General features: G+C 34.5%; 1 protein-coding gene across 2 annotated transcripts in view; it reads left to right on the top strand.

Annotated features, from left to right (window-relative positions):
- The window catches only part of LOC149565716 (uncharacterized), a 161,821-nt gene that overhangs the window by 25,312 nt on the left and 121,666 nt on the right, over nucleotides 1-14,843 (top strand). Inside the window, exon 3 of one of the 2 annotated variants that reach the window (XM_089819207.1) lies at nucleotides 11,521-12,209. In XM_089819207.1, the coding sequence (XP_089675333.1) occupies nucleotides 11,626-12,209 (584 nt within the window). In that variant the 5' untranslated portion in view covers nucleotides 11,521-11,625. Of the gene's footprint in view, nucleotides 1-11,501; nucleotides 12,210-14,843 lie in introns of both variants that reach the window. The other variant, XM_089819208.1, reaches the window with a different exon arrangement.

Here is a 14,843-nt window from a genome sequence, read left to right as displayed (position 1 = left end):
AGCAACTAAAAGGGGGAGATAAATCAAAAATCGCTTGGTTCAAATATGCATTAAAGGAGAAATTAATAACTATATCCCATTGTGAAATATCATCCGCTGAAGGGAAGACAAATGTCCACGACGTTTCGCATCGCCTGATCGACGACTGTTAGAATAGTCAAGGCATCCACGTCACCCAATGATTAGGTGACATGGAGCTATACAACTGTACAATTGAGGACTACAATACCATTGGGAAAGTTGTGGGTCATGTAAGCATGCGACTACCAAAGAGAGTTGGGTGTGATATAGCCAACAAACATAATGAACACCAAACCATAATAAAGGGATACCAATCGGTATTGATAGAAGTGATAAGATTACATAAGGCACTACTCATAATGAGGATCGAGGACCGTGTATACAGTTGTAGACAAACAAAAGATAAATTGTATTATTACTATTCTTTCATAATTATTTTATGTAATAAATATTAAATAAGATTTCTTAGATCCATGATGTACGTATGAATATATGTATTCCTTACTTTTGTAGAAGTATAAAGATACATATTAGAAATTTTATAATTTATATGGTCTTTGAACTTATATTTTCATTTATATAATCTTTGGTGTTATATTCCTAGAGAATTTAATGAAATCTGATGTCTTACAGAGGAGATGGATTTAAATTTTGATAGTGTTCGTATGAGAGAATAAAATCTTTATCTGACTAATATGGCCATATAATCTTTTTTAATGAAATAATTAATGTAATAAATAATTATTTTTGACTACAATAAAGTCTAATGGAATGAAAGATTAAATAAAATGATAGACAAGTATTTATTTTTCTTGAGTATTTAATTTATCTAATCAGTGTAGTCTCTCTCTTATTTATATTTCTATACAAGCTATTTGCCTTGATCTTTTCCTCTAAGAGTGTTCTTGTAGGAAAATGGAGATTGATATTAGATTCAGAGGGAGTCTGATGCTTCTTCAAAGGTAAAGGAGCTTAGAAGATTGATGTTTAGAGGGAGTTTGACACAACCATTTGAAGGATCGGATAGAGGATATGTTTCAGTTGATCTTTGGAAATCTTGATCATATTAGATTCAAAGAGAGTATAACACTTCATCAAAGGCAACTTTGGTTGAGGAGTTTAGATGATTGATTTTTCATATGGAGTTCGAAAGTCTTTGTGTGTGATTGTATGACCTTAATGGGCCTATCCTTTGTGTACATTATGAGGAAGTGATGACTTCCATATGGTTATCACTTCTATTCGCAGAAGTTATTGAAAGGTGACGATCTTCCAATAACTTAATTTTCTATTATGATGGATACCTTACAATGTCTATGCAGATCATGACAGATTATACCTTGTAGAGTGGATGTTTATATGGTACACATTATGAGAATGCATGTGCACATACATTATAAACATTTTGAGTACATGGTGAATGTTATGCAAATTGATGTTCTGGAGCCCATTACACAGAGTACTTGGTGAATATCATGTGACTTGAGGTTTAGGAGGCCATTACTCACAGTACTTGGTGAATATCTTGCATCTCGACATTTTAGAGGCCATTACTCAGAGTATTTGGTGAATACCATATGTTGATATTTTTGAGGCCAATACTCATGATATTAGATGTGATATCAAACCTTATTGAGTATATGGTGAATATCATATGTTTATATTCTACAAGCCATTACTTAGTATTTGGTGAATATCATATGTTGATATTCTGGAGGCTAATACTCATGTGATTGGTGAATATCATGTGTTGAAATTTTATAGGCCACTATTCAAAGTATTTGGTGAATATTATATGTTAATATTCTACATGACTCATGATATCAAATGTGATACCAAAATGGTGGATATCTTCTGATCAAAGATATCCTTAAAATTTGCCGTTTCTAATATTACCAATGGTGTAATATCTGTTTTGTGTTTATTCTCCTAGCTAAAAGGGAGTGTTAATGTTTGGTAGGTTCAGTTGGATAAACTCATGAGACTAAATTGAAGTTATATAAATGTGATATATCTATGTGATATATATATATATATATATCTATGTGATATATATATATATATATATATATATATATATATATATATATATATATATATATATATATATATATATATATATATATATATATATTTGTGTGTGTAGTTAAATAATAAACTATTATATTAATTAAATATTAATGAATAGACATGTCCCATGAAGGGACATGTCTATTCATATCTCATCCATAATATAAAGAGAGATCACTGCACTTGGAACACACATACCAATAATGACAATGCTATTACATTTGTAGCAATCTTGGAAAATCAACACTCAGTACAATAACGTTTTTAAGAAAAAATGTGAGGGAAAACATTTCTTAAATAGAGATGAAGAGAGGAGTTAAATAGGTTTGTAGTGTGTCAACATCCTCTTAAGGAGGAAAATAAAATTCCTTAATAAAGGAATACAAAGAAATGACGTGTCCTCACACATGTACAAGAGGACAACTTACATTAAAGGATTCCAAAGCAATATCCCAAAGAAAAATTAATATTCTATCAGTCACCTTGAAAGGTATATAAAATTTGGGTATAAGCTTTTTTGTCTCATCCATCTTCAATGAAGATTGTCCAAGTGTAATATCCTTTTTCTAATTTGCCATAATTAGGCTTCTCTAGAAATAACATTTATAATCATAATGCCATAGTTAAGTTTTTTTAGAAATAAGTTATATAACATTTATAAATATGAACAAATCAATATAGTACCAATTTTAACATTAAGGTTACACAATCATAGAATTGTACGATGATTTGATGGGGTGCTCGAAAAATTTGCTACCCTCTAGACGCAAGAGAAAAGGTACATCATTCCCCCTTGGCCTCATGTAGCCCCTACAATGCATCTTTGTCCCTCTTGGACTCATATGATCCTTGTCATGGGCTACCTATGTGGGGCATCTCACTACTAAATCATATGCTTATTAGAACATTAATATGCAGATGCATGTAAGCTTGTAAGAATGTCTACATATAAAATTACCTATTATGATTTGTGTCTACAGTGTACACAGACTAGATATGTATAAAGAGCACTTGTAAATTTATTAAATGTGTTAAATGATACTTATACCAAGAAGTCGATACTGAATGGTCTTTTCTTCAATATTTATCTTTGTCGTTGGTTGCTAGTAAATGATGAGGAGCTTATTCCTTCTTTGATGTCTTCCTTTGCATATTAGATATAATAGACATAAATCTAATTCTCCCTTTTCCGATGCTTGTCTATTTTCCTTGTCCACTGATAATTCTTCCCTTCTATCTTTATTTATCTTTTCTCCTCTTATTCAATGCTTTCCCTATCTTTCTTATTTTCTTGTTTGCTGATTTGATGATCCTTTCCTTGTCCTATGTAGATGCTTCTTGTTTTTAAGATTGTAAATTCCTTTTGTATCTTATCAGAGGAGTGATCAATCATGAAGTTAGAAGACATGCCTTTAATTGGACTTCATTATCCAAGACTAGACGTTTCCATCACTATGGAGACTATGTGATTGATTATTTATCTCTATGTCAATTGTTCCTTATATAATGGTGTGTATACAACTAGTCATCTTACTAATTGATGTCAAACCAGCTTGATTAATAAGTATTTTCTGATTAGTTTATGTTTGTTTTTAAGAATTGATAGTTGATTTATCTATCAGTTAAGATGCTAAATTGATATTAGTCACTACCTACATAATGATTATGTTGATGTTAAGTGCATACACAGCTTCTAGGCTTTATGAGGACCTTTACCAATTATATTTAATATTTTAAAATCCAATATATTTGAAAAATAACTCTCCCACTTCAAACATGCATAACTTTTGACTCATAACCCAAAATCTGAAAATTCGAAATGCAAGACATAGCCAGGAGGAAGCCAAAGAATTTGGGATCATGACATTTCCAAGAAATGGAAAAATGTTTCAATTGCAAACCACAACATTTTTATTTCAACTTGCATTGATTTTACATCCACTATAAGATCAAACACTATGCCATGGTGACTTGTTTGCAATTTCCACGATTCTCATGGGACAAATTTGAAGACTTGCGGTGGCAATTGCCACATGAAAAAGTGGATTCCAGTGTGAAGAAGTGAATTCCACTCTTTGATTTGTCAAGTTACATCATGAAGACAAAATGGATTCTACTCTTTGATTGGTCAAGTTGCCACATGAAGTAGTGGATTCCGTTCATTGATATGGCAAGGCATTATCAAGTTCAACATAAGGAAACTTAGCCAATCGGGTTCTTATGACTAAATAAAAAAGGAAATTTACCTAATTATCAACTCAATTTGGGAATCTTTAGTATAGGGACAATATCAAATTTTCATTTTTACATTGGCATGGAAAACTTGAACTTGATAACTTAGACTTGATGATTTTGTACAACCTTTCAAGACTTTCTTTATAAATGTTGATGGCCATTTGTTCTTAAACCATTTATGGGGTCGGTTGAATTTTAGAACATGATGTCTTATTGGTGGTATTGAAGGCCTGATACGTTGAAGGCAAACACTTGAAGAAGTGGATTCGACCAGTTGATCCGAAAGGGTGACACATGCCAAGGTGTATTCCACTAGTTGATCTAAAAAGGTGACACATGCCAAGGTGTATTCCACCAGTTGATCTATCAAGTTGACACATGCCAAGAGAGATTCCATCAGTTGATCTTGCAAGGTTAATCAACCTTGTTAATCAAACTAAGTTATTCTTAACAAAACTTGATACCTCCTCAATACTATTATTCACCATTGCCATCCTACTTCCATACTCGTCAAATTCCAAGAGCCTTGCAAAACTTAAAAGTGCTGCCAATCTATTCTATCTACTAAACCTATCAGTAACAAAATAAAAAAGGGGCTCCCCATTTAAATGTTTTATGGTGTGAAAACCTTACACCAAAACTATCATAAAATATCATATTCATAATATTAAGGTGTCACTCTTCAAGAGCAACTTTGGACAAAATGACGTCACTCATGGATTTGCCACCCTTAGCTGATGATGGAAAGATCATTGAAAGTTGAAGATGTGATTAATAATAGAGGGAAGATGTTGAGGAAGAGAAATGTTATAGATTATTTGGTTTACTTTGGAGGTCTTGTAGATTGCATTGTTGAGGAAAGCTGCTTTGTTAAGGGACTTGCATTTGAGAATGTTTGTGTTACTTTCTTACCTTTGGTGGGTTTCCAATCTTTCCCATACTATCATTTTTTCCCCATTTTTTCCTTTCTCACTAGTATTAAATATCCCAAAACTTGAACCTTGGACCTCCACTTTCATATTGTTTGATGTAAGTGATTATTTTAGTTTTTATTTGATTAGATTATTGTGTATTCGAAAGCAGTGATGATGGAAAGATCATTGAAACTTGAAGATGTGATTAATAATAGAGGGAAGATGTTGAGGAAGAGAAATGTTATAAAGTATTTGGTTTACTTGGGAGGTGTTGAAGATTGCATTGTTGAGAGAAAGTTACTTTATTAAGGGACTTGCGTCTGAGAATGTTTATGTTACTTTCTTGCCTTTGTTGGGTTTCCAATCTTTCTCATACTATCATTTTTTTCCCATTTCTTGCTTTCTCGCTAGTATTAAATATCCCAAAACTTGAACCTTGGACCTCCACTTTCATATTGTTTGATGTAAGTGATTAATTTAGCTTTTATTTGATTAGATTATTGTGTATTTGAAAGCAGCAATCATGGTTAGGGCATAGTTTATCTATAGTCGCAATATCATTATTGGATATTTTTTTTGTAACAACAATTTTTAACTCTATATTTTTGATAGGGCATTTATTCTTGAATTTCTAGAAATAAAATGATTTTTTGCAGTGGCAAATGAACTTTAATTTTGCATTTGCAAATAAACTTCAAAATCTTGGTAGATGGGCTGAGAATCTTTAATTTTGCATTTACGACTATGACAATTTATTTTTAAATGCAAAGGTAATTTTCCCATAACAATAGTTTTTAACTTAATATTTTTGAATTGTGTTTATTCTTGGATTTTTATGGTTTCAAAATTAAATTTGGAGGGTTTTGATGTTCATGAAATGTTGTAGAATCTATGGATTAAAATTTTTGTGAAAAAATAATTTAATGGGTCAAATCAAAGGGGCTGCTAGGATTTTGAATCTTTTATTTTTATGTTCCTATGCTATTTATGATGGTCAGTACCTAGAATCTTGTTCCTTCACATAACCATGTGTTGAATATCATTTTCAGTGTAAAAACTCATACAAAGTACATCTCCAGTTGACACTTTGTCTTCATAGCAGTGTTCCGTTCCTTGTCAGGGACAAGGGTTGGGTTTTTGGGACAGGAGGAACAAGGACCTATGTTTGGGGATAGTGGGAAAAGGAGTGTAGGGAGGGGGTGAGGGTGGTGGTGCTGTATATACTATTCATATGGTACTTGAAATCCTAGATGAAGTCAAATATAAAATTGCCAATACTAAATAATGGGACATTGAACAATTAACATTGAATATTAGAGTACTAATTAAAATTTCAATTTCACAAATCAAATTGTTGATTCAACAAATGAAAGATTTGTATTAGATCAAAAAAGGTCATAAAGATACAATGAGTGGTATGATACCAAAACAAGTACAAAGTATCAAAATATAGTGAAGGAAGTCTTTTAGTCATCCCAAGCAACACATTTTCCCTCTTACACGGCCTTTGGATTCCTCATTTTTGAAGCATTTTTCTCCCAAAGTTGATATGTTTGAACTCCCTTGGAATACATTTTTCATTGTTTTTGTGTCAAATCCACTTATGACACTGTTCGGCGATAGGTGTTATGTAGACATCGAGGGGACAGTGGAGAGAGGCTTGGGTATCCCGACCTTTGTTTTGAGGATGTTGTGTTGTCCTTGCATCCCAACGGCAAAATGGTGGGGCTTGGGCAATGGTGGGAGGACACCTCGTTCCATTCCCTAAAATGAAGGGGTCACGTGGTCGAGATGCATCTCTGTGTTTCATTGCTTTGTAGCATTTGTCTCTTATACTTACGAAGCTCGTTTTGATGGTAGGCATGATGATGACTCAACGAAATCAGATTTGTCATGATGGAGGATAGGCAAAGTAGAACATGTTCAATATGTTCATTTTGCATATCTTTCTCTTTTGTTTGTTGTCATAAAGATTCCTTGTGTAGATATTTCATACCTTTTTTGCACACCTCAATAGAGATATTGTAATTTAATGAATAAACCTCTAATCCTTTTGATATTATAATATTTTGTATGTTTACACTTGTAAATTTATAGGTAAACCGTAATATATTGGGTGGGTAGTCATGTCTAATAACATTGCTGCAGCTTCTTATTGAGTTGGTTGTAACAAGATGTTCCTTGAATCTATATAGTGCTGTACTCTTTCCACACATTGCACTTTTTCCCTTTAATCTCATTCTTTTGTTCATACTAATCATATTTTTGATATGGAAGGATGTGCATTTACTTAATAATGAGCAGTATGGAGAACACATAGAGAATGCAGATAGATGTTTACCATTGTAGAGGTTTAAGTAGTTTGCCATTGAATCAACAACATACACCAATTAAAGGTGTTACATGTAGAGTTGCAGGGATAGCTTTAGTAAATTATAAATCATATTGGTTTCCAGAGGTGTAGCTTGTGGAAGGGTTTTGATGTTTTATAATAATAATATCAATAATGTGTGGCTTTTGTGCTTTTTTCCACATGTTAAATGTTTGACAAATAATGCAATCTATAAGCTTATGAGGATTATCAGCAAGTGAACAGAGATGGATCAATGTTTTTCATTCAGTGAAAACAGGTTTTGAAGGGGCCCTGAAACCCTTTACAGCTTAGTACATCAGATATGAGCCTTAAAGCCCATAAATATAATGGTAACAAACAAAAAACAGGCATGGCAGAAAACAAAAGTCAGCCAAACATCAGGACAGCAAAAAGACAAGCACCCCAAAAACCAACCAAGACAAAAAAGGACAAAACATAACACAGCAATGCCAAGCACTTCAGCAACTTCGCCGCCTCAAGCTCCAACTTCTCCATTTCCTAGCAGCTTTCTTTATCTCCTTGACTTCATTGGAGTGGCTGGAGTCTTTCTTCTTAGTATGTGCTCTAGTTCTTTTGCTAGGCACAACCTAGAATCCGTGGGGGAGTCTTTATCATTAGCCACTTGAATGATGACCCTATCCATATTGGTATTGTCAAGCTTGCTCTGGAGGATCTTAATGTGATCATTCAAGGCCTTTAGGATCTTATAGCTGTGATAAAAATGCATTTGAGGGCAAAATCAATGCTATTAATCTTACCTTCCGGCGCTAGCACCAACACCAACACCGACACCGACACCAACACCAACACCAACACCAACACCAACACTGTGTCCTCCAAGGCTTTGAAACCGGCAGAACCTGTCTCTTTCCCAGTCACACCTGCATTGTTCCCCTCGTTCAAATTGACCTCATCCACCATCTCCTAGACAGTGGCAGCCACTTCCTAAATTTTAACTTCACTCTCCGAAGCCTCAAGCTTTAGATGGACATCCTTAAATTCATGAAAAGACCATTTAATGACTGTAGAAATCCAACGCGCTGTTCCTGGTACCTAAAATAACATAACACTCACGCTCCCTACTAGCATCACTGAGAATGAGCATAGAGGGCTCAATCACCTGATCCAAATTCACATCTCCTGTCTCCTCACCATTGACAACCTAATTTATCTTCAGCCTCGTGACCTTAATCTTCAACTTCTCCGTATCCAAAGGATTCCAAGTCCCAGGAACCTTGGTTTGGGTGTTATCATTGGGTTTATCCTCCTGGATATAGGCAATGTTGTCATCATCTGGAACATTGTTGGGAGGAGATGACGCTTCCTTTGCCGAATTCTTCTAACCTTTAGTTGAGTTGTGAGGAAGGGACTTCTTTTTGCGTTGTGTCCCCGATTCATTACTATCTGTCTCCATCTAAGCATCATGTTCATTGTAGTCCTCACCAGATGAGGCTTCCCCTTTTATGACCTTCCTCTTCTTCCACACAAACTTTGGTGTTTTCTTAGGGGTTTTCCCTTTACCTTTTGTCTCAGTGCTCTTCCCCTCGTCATCTTCATACTCCAAACCCCCGCTCATATCAGTGCCAAAGAAATTGTCATCATCAGAAGACTCGGAATCTTCAGTTTCCTCTCTGGACTCAAGATTATGTTGAATAGTCAGCCCAACTGAATTAGCCTTGACATACTCATAAATGAGGACCATCAATCCATGATGCACAAGAGGGTCAGTGGCCTCCTGAGATCCAATACAATTACTGCTGGTATTGAGAGAAGTGAGCAGGTAATAAGGGATGGAGACTCTCTTTTTGTGCCCAAAATGGTTTACGAGCACGAAATGATAGGTGCAAATTCTAGAAAATCGGCCATTCAAAGTAACATAGTATATAATAGCTCTCAACACAATCCTCCAATTTTTTTTAATTGAGCTCATGGAGTAATAAATCTTGCCCATTTTAACCAATGCGTCTTACTCCTCATCGTCCTTAGGGAAGAGATTAGCAACAGACTCAGAATATTGCCTATCCTTGTAAGATTTTTTCCCCACAACCGGGATGCATGTGACCTAAGAATTCAATTTTTCATTGACAGCGACTTTCCCTTTTGGAAGACCAACAAGCCCTCATCCCAATTTTTGTGGAAGAATTTGGTGACCATAGGGTTGCCACCATGAAGCCTCTCCATGAATGGGATGAGACCCCTCCTCCAAAATCTCCCATATCCTCTTGTGTTTTTCCACTTCTCACAAGAAACAGGTTCTCTATGGCGCCTTTGCCCTCCCATGTTAGTAAAACAGCACCTCCAAATCTTACACACAGATCGGAAAACACCAATATCACAGAGCACACAGAAAGAGCAAATGCAGAAACCACAGTAAACCGCTAGGGTATGAAGAATGAAGATAGGATTCATCCAAAATACCCACAAAACATGCGGATGAGAAAGACAATAATTACCACAACTGATGTCAAGTCTAGTAGCTTGCCCCATAATCATCAACTAAACACTTTGAAGTACTGAATCAGTCATTAATAACACTCCTTTTCCATTAATCTTGTCATAATTAATGTGTGACATGATCTCGGATGGAAGATTATCCTCCCCTTGCCACCTTATATGCTGATTAGACTTGGTTGCTTCGTTGGCTAAAGAGTCGGCAACCATGTTGGATTCTCTAAAAGTATGGGAAACATAGTAAATTTCCATAGATTTGAGAATTTCCTTGGCTTTTGATATAATGTTGGATATAATTCAAGATGGGCTAGATAAACCATTAAGGCATCTAACAATGTTATTTGAATCTCCCTCAAGCCATATCTTCTTGACACCCATCTCCTTAGCCAATCGAATAGCTTGAAGGGCCATCATTGGTTCTGCATAGTGATTAGTCCGAGATTGATCAATGTTGTTTTATTGTCTTTAAGTGGTATGTGAATCTTGTTATGGAGTGACAAGTCCTAGAAGGTTTCTGCATTGGCTCAAGTAGAGGGTGCAGCAAGAATTTGTTACAAAAGAAAGGATGTTGACAATGGTTCAGGAAGATTGTGAAGAAACTGAAAAGTTCTTGGCAAGAAGATCAAGGAATGGGAATCTTTAGAGGTTGGGGCTAGACCATGATATATAGGCAGTGTCAAAAATATGCCCTAGAGAGATGCTATCTCATCCAATCATATGTTGATGAAGGCTCAAGAATAATGTATAACATCTTTAAAAACAAGGCAATATTTCTTTTTAGTATTTCCCTTGGACAAAAATCAAATAACATTTATATTCATTACATGATAGATCTAGTAGGTTAAGATAGCCCATGTCTTTAGGGGGACAAGTGTTTCATATGTCATTAAGATGCCTTGATGATAGCAGAGAATGCATTCCTAGGGCTTCCATACTTTTAACTTTGAAAAGTGAGATACGGCTTCCTTTGGTATGTCTTAATCTTGGTTTCAACTTTCAAAGGATAAGATATGTCTGTTAGTTTTTCTTATTTTGTCTGCCAATATCCCAAAGGCTAGAGAATTTTTGTTTTACAGGTGTATGATTATAGGATCTTTAACCGTAAATGATTTTCAGGATCTTGTTCTCAATACGATGTAAAGGGTGGAAATGTCACTTCTAGATATGATTTTTTTATGGTTCTCTTATTAATCCAAAATGTGAGACTTTTAAAAAGATCTTGATTGAGAAAAACCATACCTTAGATCTTTATAAATTTTCATTTCAAGTTGAATTTAATGCATTCTGAAATGTCAGCTTTTTTATGTTAATTTTCTTATAATAAACATTCCAAAAATTGTGACCTGCATAACTTGTAGAACTAGAAAGTTCAATGTTGCTACTCTTTTTTTCATTTGTAATGGCAGCTGATTTGTTTTTCTGGCTCTGATATCCAGTGCTGAATGTATATGACAGGTAGATGTCTCCTCTCCTTGAATAACTTTTGAGAGAGAACCTGTTGCTGATGAAGAGTCGACTTTTTTGGAGTACAATTCAATTTTAACTTCCGTTAATATTGAAATGGCAAGAGATAAGGCTCATAAACCTTCTAGTGAAACACAAAAGGTTCTAAGGGATGGTAAGAATGAAGGAAAAAATTCTAATATGACCAATGGAGGCACCTCTGAAACACCAGAGCCTGAGAGAAAAAGGAGCCAGAAAACTACTAAGCAAGCTCATCTGTCTGATGGAGAAAAAAATGATACTTCAGCAGCTAATTTGATTGACACCAATCATTTGGAGTCAGAAGAACTTGATCAGGAAAAGGATATGAGCCAGAAGTCTAGCAGGTCAGGTACCAAAGGTCGGAAGGGTAAACTAACATTTGGGAAAAAATATGTCTTGAGATCATTGTCAAATGGAAGTCGGGTACTCAGGCCAAGATCTAATAAAAATGAAAAGAACCTTTCTAAAAGTGACAGTCATAGTGTGGAAACCAGTGCAGAGAAAAGTTCAGAAAGGAAAAAACGGCATAAAAAAAGAAAGCATATTCAACAGGATGAACTATCCAGAATTAGAAACCGTGTAAAATATTTTTTGGGAAAAATTGATTTTCAGCAAATCATGATTGATGCATATTCTAGTGAAGGGTGGAAAGGCCAAAGGTTTGCTCATTTCCATTATTATTTTCCTTCTGATTTTTGTCTCGTCTCTTGTAGATAAATGTATATAATTTAGATAATTTAAAAAAAAATTCTAGAGGATTCTCAGGTCATTTCCCATTCTTAGGGTATACTAATATTCTGAAAATGAAAATAAATCTAACAACGTTCATTTGGAACATCAGATATCTTCAGACTTCATTAAACTTAATGTTTTCTTAGCTCCAAATGTGTAAATCCTTGATTGACATATTATGCAGTATGGACACTTCTCAATTCTGATTGTCTTCTCTTCATTGGTTGTGTCTACTTCTTGACATTTAGGCTTGGCATTTAGTTGCATAATCCTGAATTGTGTGTCGGCATGTTTTAGTGTCTTCTGTGCAAGCATTCTATTAAAGGATCTGGTGTAATAACCCCAATAGGTTATAACTTCTTCAAACACCAAAAATCTTTATACTTCAGTTGTTTGACATTTCATCAAACACTTTGCAAGCAAGGGTCATCTGACTGATATAACTTTTCAGATTGCTGCAGTGATTCTTGTTTGGATTTGCCTCAAAGAGAATGCTTACAAAAGACTCCAAATTGTCTAAACAATGACCTAAAAAAAATATGCAACTAATTTTGGCAATAGTGAATGCATATATGAGTTCTAATCATGAAAATGATCACCTACGGCCAACTAGTATTTTAACAAACAGTTGGTATGCAAGCTAACTGGCTGATAAAAAATGATATATTAACGCTCAAAGACAACTATTAATGACCAACAATTGTATCTCCTTAATTGAGAATGAGTATCCAATATAATATTCATACTAAGTTAGCCAAGACTCTTGGAATTTACAAAGATATCAAAATATGATGATTGCTGGTAAAATAATATGCACCTACAGCTGTCAATGAAAACTAATGCAATACTAAATATCTAACTTCAGTACTCCCCTATAGCAGTACGCTAATCACATGCATGATTAAATACAACTAAAGCCATGGATTGCTGATACCATTGTGAGGAATGTAAAAATGAATGATATATCTATTAATGAATGATAGGTCTGATACGAAATGACAATTACAACAGCACTCTATAGTGAAAGGCAACTATGAAAATACACATCAGACCTGGCATATGAAGTCGCCTTAGAGAATAGATGTATTGCAATACCACTGAACAGAAAATAACCTCCTCAAGTGCCCAAGTCATGCCTCTCTAGCTGCCGCCCCTGATTGTAGATGGCTATAATAATTTTCTTTGCTTTTTCGGATTGCTTTTTTTTTTTGGATTGCTTTTCCGGACTTGCTTTTTCGGCCTGCTTTTTTCGGTTCTGCTTTTTCGGCTTTTTTTTTCGGACTGCTTTTTTCGAACTGCTTTTTCGGCCTGCTTTTTCGAACTGCTTTTTCAGCCTGCTTTTTCGAACTGCTTTTTCGGCCTGCTTTTTGTACTCAAATATTTTTTCCCAATGTAGCACAAATAGAAGACTGAAGTATCTTCCTCCTAGCTGCAATAATTCAAGTGATATTTCACACCCTCAAAATCGCATACCAATTGAGAGTTTTCGTTCTCAATGGCCACAAATATTTTTTCTCAATGTAGCACAAATAGAAGACTGAAGTATCTTCCTCCCAGCTGCAATAATTCAAGTGATATTTCACACCCTCAAAATTGCGTACCAATTGAGAGTTTTCGTTCTCAATGGCCAGTCGTGATTATTGCAGAAATCCTAGGCTCCACAATGCACATCAACAACATCAACATCAACAACAACAAATCTGGATGATTAGAATGAAGCCCGGGGTGCCTATGTATTCTTTTTTTTCCACCGTCTCCAGAAGCTTCTAGAACATTATTTTATTTTATCTATTAAGTGACTTTATAAAATATTTTATAATTCAAGTCACTTTATTAAATTAATTAAATATAAAGTTACCTTTTAATATTTATTTATTTGATAACTTTATAAATAATTAACTTAATACCACTTGATAAGTGTTCCATTTATTCTCATGAGAGATGGATTCATGTTGAATCACTACTCATGAAATATGGGTCATCGAGTTTGACTCAAAATCACACAGTTAAATCCTGATATTCATATCACAATTAATACCACTTATTTATTTAATTAAAATAATTAATTAGTCATCTTCATAAAATATTCATTATTTTGGACAACCTAATTAATTAAATTAATTAAATCAAATTGCCTCCAAAATGGGGACATGACATCTGGATGGCTGGTTTCTATAAGTAGACACAGTAGTCGATTCTAATTGCACACCAACAACTATCCTTTGGCAGAGGAACTTTCGGGTATAGATATAATGACAATCGCTTTTTAAATACACACTTTTTGTTTTGAGATGATACATCGGCTTGTGAATGAATGCTTCTTGGTTTTTCTCACTTATTCTTTTACTTGGCTGTGACTTTTGTTCCAATGACTTGAATATTGTCTCTCACGACTTTGTTCCTCTTGACATTTTTCACCTATGGCTTTCTTATCAATTTTCAATTAGGCTATAACTCAGTTTCAGTTCTCTGAATATTATTTCCTTAAGCTTGATAAATTTTTTTGTAAATAAATGTGCTATATAACCAATGAAACACAGAGTATGTAAAGGAACATGATT

This window comes from Cupressus sempervirens, chromosome 3 (assembly GCF_028749045.1).
Source record: "Cupressus sempervirens isolate cs-2001-9-10 chromosome 3, ASM2874904v1, whole genome shotgun sequence".
Lineage (NCBI taxonomy): Eukaryota > Viridiplantae > Streptophyta > Pinopsida > Cupressales > Cupressaceae > Cupressus > Cupressus sempervirens.
Note: the sequence above shows the minus strand (reverse complement) of the source record. Positions and strands in the feature narration are given on the sequence as shown.